General features: G+C 43.4%; 2 protein-coding genes across 2 annotated transcripts; both read right to left on the bottom strand.

The window, feature by feature from the left end:
- Nucleotides 1-432: 432 nt before the first annotated feature.
- On the bottom strand, nt 433-6,923 carry LOC103976756 (microtubule-associated protein 70-1). The gene is made up of 11 exons (XM_009392078.3): nt 6,403-6,923; nt 6,195-6,280; nt 5,322-5,387; nt 5,065-5,235; nt 3,439-3,609; nt 3,174-3,329; nt 2,899-3,045; nt 2,650-2,721; nt 2,027-2,548; nt 1,758-1,945; nt 433-922 (listed from the first exon to the last, which is right to left on the bottom strand). The coding sequence occupies exons 1-11, from the start codon at nt 6,650-6,652 to the stop codon at nt 886-888; spliced, it is 1,866 nt and encodes a 621-aa protein (XP_009390353.2). The 5' UTR covers nt 6,653-6,923; the 3' UTR covers nt 433-885.
- A 1,304-nt stretch (nt 6,924-8,227) lies between these two features.
- LOC135606242 (probable inactive receptor kinase RLK902) lies at nt 8,228-10,744 on the bottom strand. The gene is made up of 2 exons (XM_065097197.1): nt 9,261-10,744; nt 8,228-9,040 (listed from the first exon to the last, which is right to left on the bottom strand). Exons 1-2 carry the CDS (start codon nt 10,606-10,608, stop codon nt 8,385-8,387), a joined length of 2,004 nt encoding a protein of 667 aa, XP_064953269.1. The 5' UTR covers nt 10,609-10,744; the 3' UTR covers nt 8,228-8,384.
- Between the last annotated feature and the right edge of the window lie 5,325 nt (nt 10,745-16,069).

The following is a 16,069-nucleotide window of genomic DNA, read 5'->3' as shown; positions in this document are numbered from 1 at the left end:
AATTGCTGCTGTTAATCATGATTATTAATGAATTTAAAGATATTGAAAATTTAGTTTACCTAAAACATCCCTAATTACTTTTGGTAATTGTTTGATCCTTCATACTTTTTCCATGTCAAACAACTTGAAACTAATTTACTACAATGATATATTTGAGTGTTTTTAAGTTTCGTAGGAGAACAAATATACATCAAACTTAAATTTAGGAGAGCAAATATAAAAAAAACAATCGCTTTAGAGGAATCTATACACATAATTAAAGGAATCAACTTAAGTCGATGCCATTGCAATTGGGCCCTCTGGTGGTTCCCAAATTTAGGACCATAACTTTTGTACATTCTCTCACCAACTCACATTTCCCACAAGTTTTAATAACACAAATGGAGAACCAACCAAATGCACATGATCCAGTTTTAGGGAGAGCAGAGGAAATCAAGATCAACCAATTAGGGGGTGTATAACACACACAAATCTAGGAACAATCAATTAGAGTGTGTAACACGCAAGCAAACGCAAATATGGAATTACAATATTTCCCACATCCTTGAAAAGAAGCGGAGAAAGAAAAAGGAAAACCAAAACACTACTGGCGTGACTTTGTAGAATGCTGAAGAACAAGGATACACCAGGCTATACAAAACAAATAAGACATTGTCTTACCAAAATAAGAGGTCATGAAGTTAGCAAACCCATGCATCACTTGCTGTAGCCAAACTATATAGAGTCGAAGTCTGGCAGCGAACAGGATCTCATTTTCCAAATGAGCTCCCTGGCAGAGTGTTGCAGGGTGTCTGGTGCTGGTTTAAGTCTAAAGATCAACTCGACCGAGGGATGAAGAACGATGCAGAGGATCTCGTTGATATCTTCAACCCTTGTATTTCTTCGTTATTGATTGCGCATCGACCCACTACGAGGCAGAGTCCTAAATACGGAAGCAAAGACACAACGTTAAGTAATTAGAAAGCAATTTTACAGTTTCTATACATGAAACCTCATCATTTTGATTCATTATAATGAAGCTGGTACATTAATGTTAGGTTTGAGTGCTAATATTTTTTCTACAACATAAAACATGTCCGTGGATATTATAGTCTGTGAATTTATTTGGACCTTTCGTGAATGAACTTTCTATGGTATTAAGCCGTTGTTGGATGCCATACTAGTACATTAAGAAATGCCAATGGACACAAAGCCGCAACAGGTTTGAAGAATCAGTAAATGACAAAGCAAACAAATTAAGTACAATTAAATAAATCTATTTTCCTTTACAAGTTCCGCGCAAGGGAGAAGGCTATCAAAAGATAATGCAGATGTATCAAATTAACACCTATAATATGTCAGTGAGAAACAAGGCCAGAACTGACTAGTTAATGAACCAAGAATTTCAATAAACATTACAGAATTAATACCCTACATTCTAAAGAGAATTCAATCTCAAGCCTGATTTGTCTATAATCAATTGATTTTATATGCCAGCCAATTTTGATTTATCATCAATCTCCAAGGTTCAACAAAAGCTGGAGTCCCATCTAAAGGGTATATCACAATCATATTCTACAAAATCTAGTCAATGCTTTCAATATAAATAGAATTCAGCTAATATAAATGTTATATTTGATGAAATATCAATTTCAAATTATGCAGCAGAAACAACAATTAGATCTAGACCAAAATCATCAAGAGGAACTGATATGCAGTAAAAAGAATCTTAGCCAAGTGATCACAAATGACAAATACCACAGACAGAGTTGTCATACCTTCCTGGTAGCAATTGAGAAGTACTCGTCGGGCCCTTGGAACCGCCAAGCCTCTTGGACTTGTTATCTTGTTCTTTCTCCACTCGAATAGCAGCCACCTCCTTCTCCATTGCAGCTACTTCCCTTCTCATCTTTTTTGCCTCCACTTCCATCGCTTTAGTCAATGTATCAACTTTCTTGGCCAGCATCTAATTAAGAATATCACAGAAAAAGTTAGGCCTTGGAAAATGGCAGCAGGACTTGTACAAAGACGCAACAAAGACATTTACCTCAATTGCATCATCCTTGTCTTTTAAGCTTTGGTCCTTCTCATGGCATGCTTTTCTCAATGAAATAACCTCCTTTTGCAACATATCATATAATAACCCAGATACACAATCATCCGCGTCGACATTAGGGAACTCAGTAGTTTTGTCATCTGGATTTTCTTTCCAACTGTTTTGCAAGACATTATCTCTAGTTGCGTCTGAAGACTTGTTCAGCAATAAGCCTGCTCCATTCAAAAGGGCTTTGCTACGGTCCAATGACCTAGTGCCACCATCAAACGACTTAGATGCCCCTTTGGCATGTTTCAGAACTGTGCTACTAGATATAGAAGATCTCATCTGAAATGATGGTCTCCTTGACAGGAAGCCATTAGCACTCTTTGGAATATTATCAGCTCCACCAAGGGACTGGCGACGTGAAGGACCATTGCTTACATTCTTTCCCTCCACATTGATACGGTTAGTACCACTTGCCGACATTCTCAATCCATCTTCTAAAACCTTGAGCCGTAAATGAAACTTCTCCTGAAAAGTCAAAAAACTTGTCACTTGTCAATATATATCTTGATCTACGTCACAACAAATGGAACATAAATATGTTAAAATTTGAAAGTGAAGTATTCTACTTTTAATTGAGCTTCAGATCTTGCAGTACGCTCTGAAATGGCAAGTTTATCTCGAAGTTGCTGCATCTCACCCTGCAAACAAAAGTCAAATGACGACAATGTTCACCACAACAAGAAAAAGTATTGGGAGTTTAGCCTATCCAATGAAATTCTAGAAAAAAAAAAGAAGATACATAATCTGGGGAAAACAAATATTCCAGGATATATCAACTCCATCTTGAAGTAAATTAGCGAGCAATTAATGCTAACCTGCATGAATCTTCGTTCCTCAAGCCACTGTTTAACAGGCATTACTTTGTCATTAGCATCCTTCCATTCATTCGCCACTACCACTGCAACCCTATTAGCTGTAACCTTTGCCCGAGAAAGTTCACGGTCAAGGGTTTTCATCTCTTCCTGAGAAAATAAACAACAAACATGATAATGAGAAAAATGCACATCTATGCTCTAATGACTTAAGTAGTTCAAATACAAGAAAAGAAAGAAATTTCTCTAATAGATCATAATAAAGCCGAACATATTACACTCATCTCCTGAACTTTCCGCTGGTAATCCCTAACAGCATTTGCAGCTGCACCACCTGCAAGAACAGCCTCTTCTAGTTCTCGCACAGTCTGGCTAAGTTTTTCAACCTCAGCAACCTTTTGTCGGTGCATTTTATCCAAGATCTTGTTCTCCTCCTAAAAGCAAACAATGGATAGAGTGAACAACTTTTAAAAGCACTACAGCCTACAAACTTTGTCCAAAGTCAACGACTGAAAATTAAATAAGCATTTACATCCTGAATACCTGACAGATCTCAATCTGTTTCATTAACTCCTGGTTCTTATTTTGTAGATCGTCCACCAAAGAAGCCTTTGCTAGAGCAATCTGTACAGTTCGTTCTGCATCCAGAAGTGCTGCTTCCTTTGATTTAGTAAGACGATCTAATGCCCTGTTGTCATCCTGTAGCTTTGCAATCTGTACAAGAGAAGTAGCATGTGGGTATTCTGCAATACTAGGAGAGCTATCTTCAGCAGTTTCCAATTTTACTAGCTCACTTTTTTTCTGCTAATTCATAAATAAGCCCAAGGTGTTATGCCCAAAAAAAATGTTCAGGTGCCTTGCAACCAATTGAACAGTTAACTCTTATCTCCTAAGAGCACAACACAACTGACATACAAATATCACAATGACCAGAATAACTAACATTCAGAAAGACATTAAAGCCAAGCTCGCAAAGCAATAGAAATCCTACCAGTGTGAGGTTGTGATCTTTCACAAATTTGTTTCACTGTGAATAATAGCCGTTGGGGAATAGATTGTGAAAAGTAAAGAGTGCACCCAACAACAGGACGTGTTCAAATATAAATATTTAAGATGCTAAAGAATTTAAATCATCAGACAGATTGTTTAAAAACAAAAAAAAAGAAAATACTTGAGTAGTTATTGCAAGAAAACTAAGTTGTTTATTAATTCAATAGAAAATGATGGTGGTTGCTGGCTACAGGTAAAGAACATCCAGTGATTTAAAAAGCGCTAGGCACCAAGGTCCAAAAACGCCCGAGGCGCTAGGCGCTCACCCGAGCGAAGCGAGACGCTAAAATATAAAAATATATAATATAATTAATAAATATAATTATTTAAAATTTTAAATTAAAAATATACTATTAAATTAAGAAAATCTATTAATAGTATTGAAAATTAATCATTTCAAATAAACTTAATATTAACAGTATACTGTATACTGAACCTGCTGACTGAGAAACGAGGAAGCAACGGCAAGCGACGGCAGCGACAGCGGCAGCGGGAAAGGGAGTGGGAGCGACGAGCAGCGGGAGGCGCGAGCGGCAACAGCGACAACGTTTATGAGCAGCGACAGCGGCAGTGGGAGCAGGAGCAACGGGAGGCGCGAGCGGCAACAGAGGCAGCGTTTGCGAGCAGCAACAGCGGCGAGCGGCGACAGGAGCGACGAGCAACGGGAGGCGCGAGCGGCGATAGAGGCAACGTTTGCGAGCAGCGATAGTGGCGAGCGGCAACAACGACAGCGTTTGCCAGCAGCGAGATCGAGATCGGGATCGGGATCGGGAGTGGCAGCGGCAGCGGGTTGGGGTTGGGTAAGGGTTATATCGATTTAGTTGGTTCGATTGAACCAACTAACCAACCGTACTAAGATCGAACCAAACCTAAAATCCTGGTTCGGTCGCCTTGGTTTACCCAGGCGCTCGCCCAAAGCGCCTAGCGCCTGGGCTCAGGCGAGCGCCCAGGCGGCGCCTGTTTGAAGCGCGCCGCTTGGGAGATTAGCGAGGCGCTCGGGCCTCGCCTCGCCCGAGCGCCTTTTTCAATCACTGAGAACATCTATATTTGGGTGCAATACTTTGTCAAAGGAAAATGGAAGAATGATAAGACTATGCAGGAGCAAGATTCCAAAACAACCTCTTGACGTGCTAGCTTCAACTCTGCCTCGAGAGGTGCAAGAATGGCTTCAATTGGAGGCATGTCATCATCCTTTTGAGCTGCATGAACTCTTCTAAGTGTTGCCTCAGCTGCAAACTGGGCAGCCAAGGCTGCTTTCTTTTCATCATTTATCTTCTTAATTTCAAGATTCTGCAAAGTCACTATCTCATAAACCACAGACTCATAACAGAATCATAATAGGAAAAACAACAGTAAGAAGGAATTTTTTGTTGTACCCTGCTCTCCAGGAGCGATTCGGTGAGCTTGAGCTTCTCATCCAGCTTTGTTAATTCTTCCGTCAGCTGATATAGGTGAGAGGACAAATAGAATGCAGCGCATTGATATCATGGATTAGCTTAGTCTTTTCTTAGATTGGAATACAAAAATTAAAGAAACAAATATCAAAGAGTATTCAACAAATAAAAAGAAAAGATAAATAATGCATTAACATTTTGGCATCAAAATGCACTTCAAAATTAATTGAAGGCATGGATAACATTGTAATCCTCATTAGTTGGCTAAAGAAACTAATATGGCCTGTCTCCAAGTAGATGGCATCCGATGAATCCACGACTCAAAGTTATAAGATCCATTTGTATTTCCTTCACTGAACCCAAAAAAGCATAACCCAATTTTAGATGGAATCTTAGAGCGCCTTCACGTGGAAATGTTTCGAGTAAAGCCAGAAAAGATTCAATCTTTAGCACATTCTCCATCCCAGAAACCATAGCAAATAAGTTGAACTACTGGGAGCACAGCATGTTACTTTATCATATATAAAAGGAAACTCACATGTCGACTGTGCTAAGAACTAATATAAGCTCAATTTAACGACAACAAATGGAAACAATGAGAAATTTCAATAAAACAACCATAGCATGGCAGGAACAGGGTCTTTAAAAAAAGTACCAGTTCCTTGCTTCCCAAAAGAAAATAACGAGAAAGGAAAATAAGCTTTCAACCATATATCCGAAGGCAGCATCAGAAAATAAGACAAAGAAGAGGCAGAAAAAAAATGGCAACATACAGGAATAGAGATCAAGGAAAATAAACCAGGAGAACATGGGAAGCAACAAAAGAACGAGCAACAAGAAGTAAAATCGAGTCACCTCTTCGACTGCCCTCTCTCTTGCACGTTCGGACAACCTAAGAGCCTTGATCTCCGCATGTGCCTCCGACAATTCCCGATCTTTGTCTGCATACCCCCCCCCCCCCCCCCCCCCCAAAGATTTAAACTTCAGTGCACAAAGCTACATTTCCCCACCACATCAATCATTTACATAAACATAGAAAAATAAGGAAAACCCACATTCCCACCTCTAACTTCATTATCGAGCCTGTTGAGCTCCACCTTCACCGGATCCGATCCATGGAGCAGATTAATGAACTCCTCCACATCCAAGTTGGGCTTCATCGAGGCCCTCCGCCTCAGAGTCGGCCCCGCCTTCGGCTCACCCTTGGACGAGACAGACGCCGTCAGAACCGCCGGCTGCGTTGTCGGCGTCGCATTCCCCCCGTCGGGCTCGCCGACGACCCCCTCCCCGCAGTCGTCGAACAGATCTGACATCCCGGATCTGACGCGCTCTCACATCGAGAAAGAACCCAATAACAAAAGAAGAGGGGAAAGAGGGGGAAAAGAAATCGAAATGCGAATCTCAGCACCGGATCGGAGGATTAGGGTTTCCTCCTCCTCGATCGCCACTGAGATCTCGTTCCGAGAGCTTCGATCGATCGATCAGCTCCCGAAGGAACCCTAACTCCGTTATCCTCCTCCGATCGCCCTCGTCGCGGGTGATGTGGCGTGGGGGGAGCATTAAGTGAACTACAGTGAAAGTGAGAGCGAGGAGGATCGGATCCCCTTTTATATTACCCTTCCTCAATTACCGGCAGCAGGCAAAACAGAGAACACAAAGCAGGAGCATAAGCTCTCTATCGGTGCCCCAAAAAATCGAACCCGAATCTTGATGCTGATCCAAGGGAGGAAAATAAGCTCGCAGTGCGGATTCGACTTCTGAACGCGCGGTGTGGTCACCGCGCAGCAGGAGGACGGAGATCCTGCACGCTCACGATCCCACGTAGAGACAGTGTTCGCGGACATCAGAGCTAATTTTGCCGATAGGCTGTCCGGAGAGCCGAATCGCGTGAGCGGGAACAAAATCGAACCGGGAGTCTGGTCCGGTCCAAGGAAAACCGAACCGGATCCAATGCGAACTCGGCCTCAAAGTGCGAGCCGTCCGCGAGAGGAAAAGCCGTACGCTTTCGACGCAGCTCAAAGTAGAAAGCACACGACGGGCACGAGAAAAGCCACCATGACCTGCGGATCGAGGAGACGAGGCGGATCTGTGCTTCGCTCGACGATGGCGCCCCTCATCGCACGGCATGAGCTACTACTGCTCATCATTTCCACTAGCTCTTTTCGGCTGACACGGGGTGGGGCATCTCTCAGACGAAGCAGATAGAATCAGCCAAGAAGGAGGAGGAAGCTCCAAAAGCCAACGATGGCAGATGGAAGTGAACAACTCCAGCAGCGTTTCTTTCGCATGGCCATTGACTGGGGAAGAAGGTGTTGCTGGAAGAGTGTTGGATGGATGCTGGGATCAGTTTTTTGTCTTTATCAGCATGCATCGCCAACATCATGCACCTAATTATTAACTTTCATGACTAATTGATATGATAGTGATGATGATGGAAATTAAGTCATCCACATTACTGCTAGGGAGGCATATACAACAACAACTCAGGATAGCACAATCTGGAGTGTGAGATCTAAAAGAATCAACATCTACCCTTTTTCATTGAAACAATCTAAAAAGAATCATGGAGAATCTTAAACTCAACAGTGCGTGCTCACATGAAAGATTCTCAAGTACAAATTGCAGAAAATATTCTTTCTTGGAGAAGTTAATAGGTACTTTGTAGTATATGGGACCTCAAAGTCAAAGTTCAAAGTTCATCAAACCATTTGAGGCTCCCAAATTCCAACCCCTACACATTAGAAGAGTGTTGTTGTTCACCAAATAAAGCAAAAGAAGGAGAGGCACTCCCAAAGTCCTTCCTAATCGATGTATATACAGCCTAACCCGAAGACCTCATCTATGAGAGGCCTCCGCGACGAAGGAAACAAGATATGACGAGCAAGGGGTGAAGAAACCACAGATTAATACATACATAATCTAATGATAAGAAGGTATTCATCCAAATAAAGAGAGAAGAGCAAGCAAGTTTTGCTCAATCATAAATAAATAAAAAATGAAGCAAGCACCAGAATCATAAATCAGAACACAGCCAGCCAGGTGATCTTAAGACTCGGCAATGGAGTCCGTCCTCCTCGATGAACTGTCATCACCATCTTCTAATCCATCGGCGTTGTCCTGCTGCTCTCGGTGGACTGCTCTTCGACTTCGGATCTCCTCGATGCGGACGACAACCTCTTGCATCGAAGGCCGCATGTCCGGGGACTGAGCTGCACAGTTTATGGCGAGCTGCAGAAGCTGCACCATCTCCTCCTCCACGTTTTGGTACCTCAGCAGCTCCGGATCAAACACCTCGGCTGCCCACTCATCGCGGACGATCGATTGGACCCACCTTGGCAGATCGACGCCTTCGTCGTTGAGGAGGGCTTGCGTCGGGGCCTTCCCCGTTAGCAGCTCCAGTAGAAGCACACCGAAGCTGTAGACATCAGCCTTCTGGGACACCCTGCAAGGGTCGGTGACCTCGGGAGCACGGTACCCGGAGACGCGGGTTGGAGAGGAAATGGGACCTGCAAGAAGGGCGAGGCCATGGTCGGAAAGGCGGCCTTCGTATGACTTGGTGAGGAGGATGTTGGAGGACTTGATGTTGCCGTGCGAGGCCCAAGGTCCGGCGGAGTGAATGTATTCGATGCCACGAGCTGCCGCAAGCACGATGCCAATTCTCGTCTCCAAGTTGAGAGGAGTTCTGCCGGAACCCCTGTTGCCTGCAGAATGAATTCCACCAAACATCAGTCGAAGCAGGCGGGCTGATGTAGCCGAAAAATCTTCCATGAACTCGAGCCAATCGAAATGCACACGAATGAAGAACACTGTTGACGATCTCCCACAGGTTTGCAGATATCTAATTTGATTAAAAGGAGGAGAAAAGATGTAGCAATGCTCAAAGAGGAAGAGAAAGGAAGGGGAGGAAGCAAAATGGGTTACCATGCAAGAGAGCGGAGAGGCTTCCCAGGGGCATGTAATCATACACCAGAAGCTTCTCATCCTTGCTGTACAGGTACGCCCTCAGCGGCACCAGGTTCGGGTGGTCCATGGCGCCGATGACCTCTACCTTCTCCCGGAACTCCCTCTCCGTCAAGGCCACGTCTCTCAGCCTCTTCACCGCCAGCGTCGTCCCCATCTCCAGCACCGCCTTGTACGCCGTCCCGAACGTCCCCTTCCCCAGCACCTCCGCCGACGCCCTCAGCAGGTCCTCCAGATCGAACAGCGCCGCCCGGCCACCGAAGAACACCAGCTTCTCCGCCCCGGCCGCTGTTACCGGAGTCGCCGACTCTACATTCCCGCCCGCTGCTCCTCCTAAACCCTTGTCCCGCTCTGACGCCGCCGAAGCCTCTGACTGCTTCCCTCTCGCCTCCACCGCCTCCAGCGAACTCGTCTTGCTCTTGCCGCTCCTCCGGCAGAGGAGTATCAACAAGATGAGCCAGATCAGGAGGAAGACGGCGGAACCGATGACGATCCCGGCGATGGCGCCGCCGGAGAGCTTCTTCTCGTCATTCCCGGCCCCGCCGCCAGCATTTCCTCCCACCGGCACCTGGGTCACGGGGCCCTGGCCACTCGGGCTATTGGCCGCCGGAGACGGCGCTATCTCGCCGGGGCACGGCCCGAGCGGCCCCCCGCAGAGCCCCGTGGCCAAGAAAGCGCTCACCGGAAACCCGCGGAGCGAGGAGGGGATCGACCCGTTGAGCTGGTTGAACGATGCGTTGAATTGGGCGAGGTTGGAGAGGTCGAACCGGGGGATCTCCCCGGCAAGCCGGTTGGTCTCGAGGTAGAGGGTGCGGAGCCGGGTGAGGTTGTTGAGCTCCGGCGGGATGCCGTCGGAGAACTGGTTCCCGGCGAGGTTGAGGCGGACGAGGTTCTTGAGGGAGCCAAGGGCTGGCGGGATCTCGCCGGAGAAGTGGTTCTGCTGGAGGTAGAGGTTGCGGAGCTCGGAGAGTGCGGGAAGGTCCGGCGGCAAGGCGCCGGAGAGGGCGTTGTAGCGGAGGCTGAGAACGCGGAGTTCGGAGAGGTTGCCGACGGTGCCAGCGGGGATCGAGCCGATGAGACCGACGGCGGGGAGGCGGAGGGCAGTCACGCGGCTGGACCCGCACGCGACGCCCTGCCACGTGCATGGCGAGTCGGAGGCGTTCCACGGCAGCACGAAGCGCCCCACGGCGGCGCGGAGGGCAAGCAGTGCGGCGCCGTCCGCAGCCAGATCCGGTGCTCCGCCGGGGATCGAGGACATCAGAACTAACGACACCAGAAACACACCGAAGAAGAAGGGTGGTGAAGCCATGAGGACGGTGACGGGACTCGCAGTGTCTCCCGTTATATGCCGCGCACGGTTCGCTCCACCCTCTCCCGCGGTGCTATAAAACCCTAATCCTAAGCCACTTGAAATGGTAGGAAGTCCCACCACCCACTTTGATTTCGTTGCCTTGACAGTGAGAAAGACTGCGACGAAGAAGGATTGGAGCAAAATTACACGCTTAAGCTTCAATTAGGAGAGAGCCTAATTCTTAACGCCTAAATTTCATGCAAGTAGACAGAGGAGAAAGAAACGTTCAGACTACTACTGCGGCAACTGTTTCCTTCACTTTTGTAGTCAGTACGTATTCTACTACTCTTTTCCTGCATGTTTAGCTTTTTGTTTCAAATGCATGTATCTACGTGGGACTTCTTTAATAGTGTTTTGGATTAGTCTTTGTATTAGTTGAAGCGGATTAAAGGGTTGGTGGAAAGTCGAACAGACTTTAAGAAACGGCAGCTCAACAGATGGGCCCCGCTGCCGCGGCAAGTAGCAGCCGCGAGTTGACGGCGTCAGGAGGCGGATGTCAGGTCTGGAAGAATCTTGGCCCTCCGATAGCCTAGACGACGAAATAGGACCGTCGGATCGATCCATCGGATTAAGATCCGAGCGTCTTCCTTTATTGCCGTTGTTTCTCGTGCAGCGGCCCCCGCCGCTACACGAGACCGTACTACGGTTCGTGGCGAAGCGGGACCCACCGGCATCTCGACAGCTGTCAGGGTCCTCCTTGGACGGCCGTGATCAATCATCACGGGTAGTCCTCGCGAGAATACATTTGTCTGATTCATTCTGCCATTGCCAAATTCAGAAATATATCGATATTCAATTTTGTAAATACTAATAAAGCATAAATAATATATATATATATGGCTCCAAATACTAAGATCCTTTGGATATATCTATCTGTACATTGATATCCATCCTATGCAAACACAACCAAATAATCGAAACAAGAAACATCAAACCATCAAGGTTTTAGCTAAAGTGTTCTTGTACATCCAAATAAATCTCGAATCTTACTTGATCAGGAATACAGAGATGAAAACTCAACAATGGATCCATCAGGCTACCAAGCTTACATGTTTGGCAGTCACAAATTAGCATCCGGATGTTGGATATCTTGAGTTTGAAATGTCAAGATCAACCATGGAACACTCGAATCAATAAATAGAACCATGTGTTCTACCAAAGTATTTTGAGAACATTCCAAAATAATGTAATTTGGAAATCTAAGTTGCTGTCACAGAATGCAGTTACTGAAAGAACTATTTAATAGATATCCTACTTCAATGTACTGATGTTGCCAAATTACAAGAGAATGTAATGTGAAATTTAAGCAACCAAAAGTGCATCTAACTTAAGAAAGTTTATGACTACTACTCTCTCTCTCTCTCTCTCTCTCTAACCTAATCTTATTTAAGGAGAATAATTAAGATTTGGACCATTAATTGATGGACCACACAGATGCATATGCAGATTGGTTCCCCTGATGGAAGGTTGCATTTCCATAGCTTGCAGGTCAAGTAGTCTCCATGTTCAGCATAGCATAAATTTCTCCAAGTCGAAATTTTGATTGCAATTAATAAAGTGCCATTTCTCCCACTGTCAACTGAAACATGGGAGTACAGTACAATAATTGCGTAATAAAGGAGTTAATGCTTGCGATGAATTATAAATGTAAAATGACAAGCAAAGAGAAATATTTCTGGAGGAAATTATTTTTAAAGATGACAACAAATGACCGTATCATTTACTGATGAGATAGGTAGGATCTTGCATGTTCCTTCCGAATTTCAGCTTGCATGGTGAGGCAAAAGATCATTTGGTAAAATGAATTGGCTTTACAAAGAAAGAGTGTTCCTTCAAGTATGCCTTATTGTTAGTTTGGCAAGTTTCATAGTCTCACATTGGAAAAATCAAGCTTGTTATCTCCTATTAAAACTATAAATAAGGGTCTGAACTTTGAAGTCAGAAACACCACAAGTGGCACCACAAGAAAAACATAAGTGTTTGTTTTGGGTTTAAGTCCATACTCAGTTCAATAGTTTGGGCTTATAGTTAAAGTTTTTCTTGTTTATTATTTTCGAGTGTTTTATGGCCTAGGAACACCTTCCTAAGGCATTTGTAATAGTCTCTTTTATAATAGTGATTTGCTCATCTTTCGTCTGTGGATGTAGGTCAAGGTTAATTGACCGAACAACGTAAATCTAGTGTTCTTGTGCTTTTATTCTTTCCGCTTTATTATCTTTGTCGAGTTGCCAAAATTACCCTTCGGTAAATTTCCTGGGGCTAACTCTAACAAATTGGTATCAGAGCTTGGTTTCAGGATCTTTTAGCAACAATGACAATATCAAAGATCGTTGTCGAAAAATTCGACAGAAATGTCAACTTCGGCATGTGACAACTTAAGATGGAGACCATTCTGGTTCAAGACGGAGTTGATTTGGCACTACAGGGGGCTGAGAACATTCCAGATGGTACGTCAATGAAAAATCTTGCGGGTATAGATAAGAAGGCCCAATCCAGTATTATTTTAAATCTCTCTGATGAGGTTTTACGGGAGGTAGCTATGGAGACTACGGCTAAGAGCATGTGGGACAAGCTTAAAGCCTTGTATATGAAGAGGACAGTAGAGAATCGTCTCTACTTAAAGCAGAGTTTGTATATGCTTCGGATGACTGAAGGTACACCTATACTCTCACATCTTGATAAGTTTGATTTTTTGGTTATGGATTTTGAGAATATAAATGCAAAAATTGATGATGAGGATAAGGCCTTGTTACTTTTATGTTCTCTTCCCTAATCTTTTAAGCATTTCCGTGATACTATGATTTATGAAAAAGAAACAATTTCGTATCAAGAAATTAAATCTGCACTAAAATCTAAGGAGCAGATAAACAGAGATATCACTGGGGGAAAGTAGAGAGAATCAGGCTGAAGGTCTGGTTGTTAGGGGGAGAACATATAAAAGGGAATTTGACAGTAGTAGATCTAAATTTAGATCTAAATCCAGACATAGAAATTTGAAATGCAGATATTGTCATAAAATATGGCACATTAAATCTGATTGCTTTAAATTAAAAAATAAATTAAAGCAAAAGAAAAAAATTGTTGAGAAAACTATTGAATCCGCTGAAGCTAGTGTAGCAATTGATGAGAATGTTGGAAATATTTTCTCTGCTATTGATGATAGGACGATGTCTAAAAATGAATGGATTTTAGATTCTGGTTGTTCTTATCAGATGTGTCCTAATAGGGATTTGTTTTCCACATATGAATCTTGTAATAGTGGAATTGTTTTGATGGGCAATAATGCAGCATGTGATGTTGTTGGTAGAGGAACAATCCGAATTAAAATGCATGATGGTATTGTGAGGACGCTCACTAATGTTAGACATGTTCCTGATTTTAAAAAAAAATCATCTCTTTAGGCACCCTAAAGACCCTTGGGTGTAAATACACAGTTGAAGGTGGAGTTATGAAAGTTTCTAGAAATGCTCTTGTTGTTATGAAAGCTTGTAGGTTTGGTAGCTTGTATATTTTGCAAGGAACTACTGTCACAGGATCAGTTGCAGTCTCGTCATCATCATTGTCTGATTCTGACATCATCAAATTATGGCATATGCATTTGGGTCATATGAGTGAAAAAGGTTTGAGCATATTGAGCAAAAGGGGTCTACTTTGCGGACAGAGTACTGGGCCACTGGATTTTTGTGAACACTGCGTTTTTGGAAAGCAGAAAAGAGTCAGCTTCAATTCTCCGGCAGTTCACAAAACGAAAGGTACTCTTAACTATATTCATTCAGACCTTTGGGGTCCAGCTCATGTTCAGTCTAAGGGTGGTGCCAGGTATATGTTGACTTTCATTGATGATTATTCCAGGAAAGTTTGGGTTTATTTTTTGAAGCATAAAAATGATATTTTTTCTAACATTTAAACAATGAAAGGCTTTGATTGAGAAGCAAACAGGTAAACAAATTAAGCGGCTTTGAACAGATAATGGCATGGAGTTTTGTGAAGGTGACTTTAATGAATTTTGCAAAAAATGAAGGAATCGTTCGGTATCGCACTGTTAGGATGACGCCTCAGCAAAATGGTGTGGTTGAACATATGAACAGAACACTTTTGGAGAGGAAGGTGTATGATCTCAAATGTAGGGTTGACAAAGGACTTTTAGGCAGAGGCAATTAATATGGCATGTTACGTTGTTAACCGCGCTCCGTCTGTAGCACTTAACTTTAAAACTCCGGAGGAAGTTTGGTCATGTACTCCTGCTGATAACTCTGATTTAAAAATTTTTGGGTGTCCAGCATACATGCATATAAATGAAGAAAAATTAGAGCCTCGAGCTAAAAAATATATTTTCCTTGGGTATGTTTCTGGGGTGAAATGATACAGATTATGATGTTCTGATCCCAAATCCCCAAAATTTGTAATCAGTAGAGATGTTACTTTTGATGAATTATCTATGTTATCTTCTAAAGAGGAATCTACTAGTTGTACAAATGATAGTGCGCAGAAGCAGGTGGAGCTTGATATTGGTAGTTCTGATTCTTTTCGGTCGAACTCTTCTACTCAAAGAATGCTAGTAGATGGTCCGGAATCTACTGAAGCAGTTGATCCAGAGGAAGAGCAATATTTCATAGCCAAGGATAGACCACGGAGAGATATTCGACCACCACAAAGATATGCAAATTTGGTTGCATATGCTTTGTCTGTTGTAGAAGAAACAAGTGAAGTTGGTGAGCCTACTTCTTACTCAGATGTAGTTTCTTGTGATAATTTCGCTAAGTGGTTGATCGCGATGAATGAAGAAATTGAATCTCTCCATCGGAATAGAACTGGGGATCTTGTGGAGCCGCCTTCGGGTAAGAAAATTGTTGGATGCAAATGGGATACCATTGCTGAAGGGAAAGTCCTTGTTCAGAAAATTCATACGAAGGACAATCTAACTGATATGCTTACGAAGCCTTTTCCAGTTTACAAGTTCAAGCAGTGCTTGGACTTGATTGGTGTTCATTGTTGGTGATTACCTGTTGGGGCTTTTATGAAGAAAGTGGAGCATGTTTTGTTGGGACATACCAAGGTGGAGATTTGTTAATTTGGTAAGTCCCATAGTCCCACATCAGGAAAACCAGGCTTGTTATCTCCTATTGGAACTATAAATAAGGGTACGAGCTTTGAAGTCAGAAACACCACAAGAGACACCACAAGTAGCACCATAAAAAAAAACCTAAGTGTTTGATTTGGATTTAAGTCACTCAGTTCAATAGTTTGGACTTATATTATTCTTGTGCTTTTATTCTTTTCGTTTTATTATCTTTATCGGATTATCAAAATTACCCTTAAATTTCCTTACACTAGCTCTAACACTTATCACATGCAACACCAACAAAATCAACACAATCAAACACCAGTCAGCTTTAAGAAAGGCAAGAAGCTGAGAGCA

This window comes from Musa acuminata, chromosome BXJ2-2 (genome assembly GCF_036884655.1).
Source record: "Musa acuminata AAA Group cultivar baxijiao chromosome BXJ2-2, Cavendish_Baxijiao_AAA, whole genome shotgun sequence".
In the NCBI taxonomy this organism is placed as follows: domain Eukaryota; kingdom Viridiplantae; phylum Streptophyta; class Magnoliopsida; order Zingiberales; family Musaceae; genus Musa; species Musa acuminata.
The sequence above is the reverse complement of the archived record's forward strand: the minus strand, read 5'-3'. Positions and strand labels throughout refer to the sequence as shown.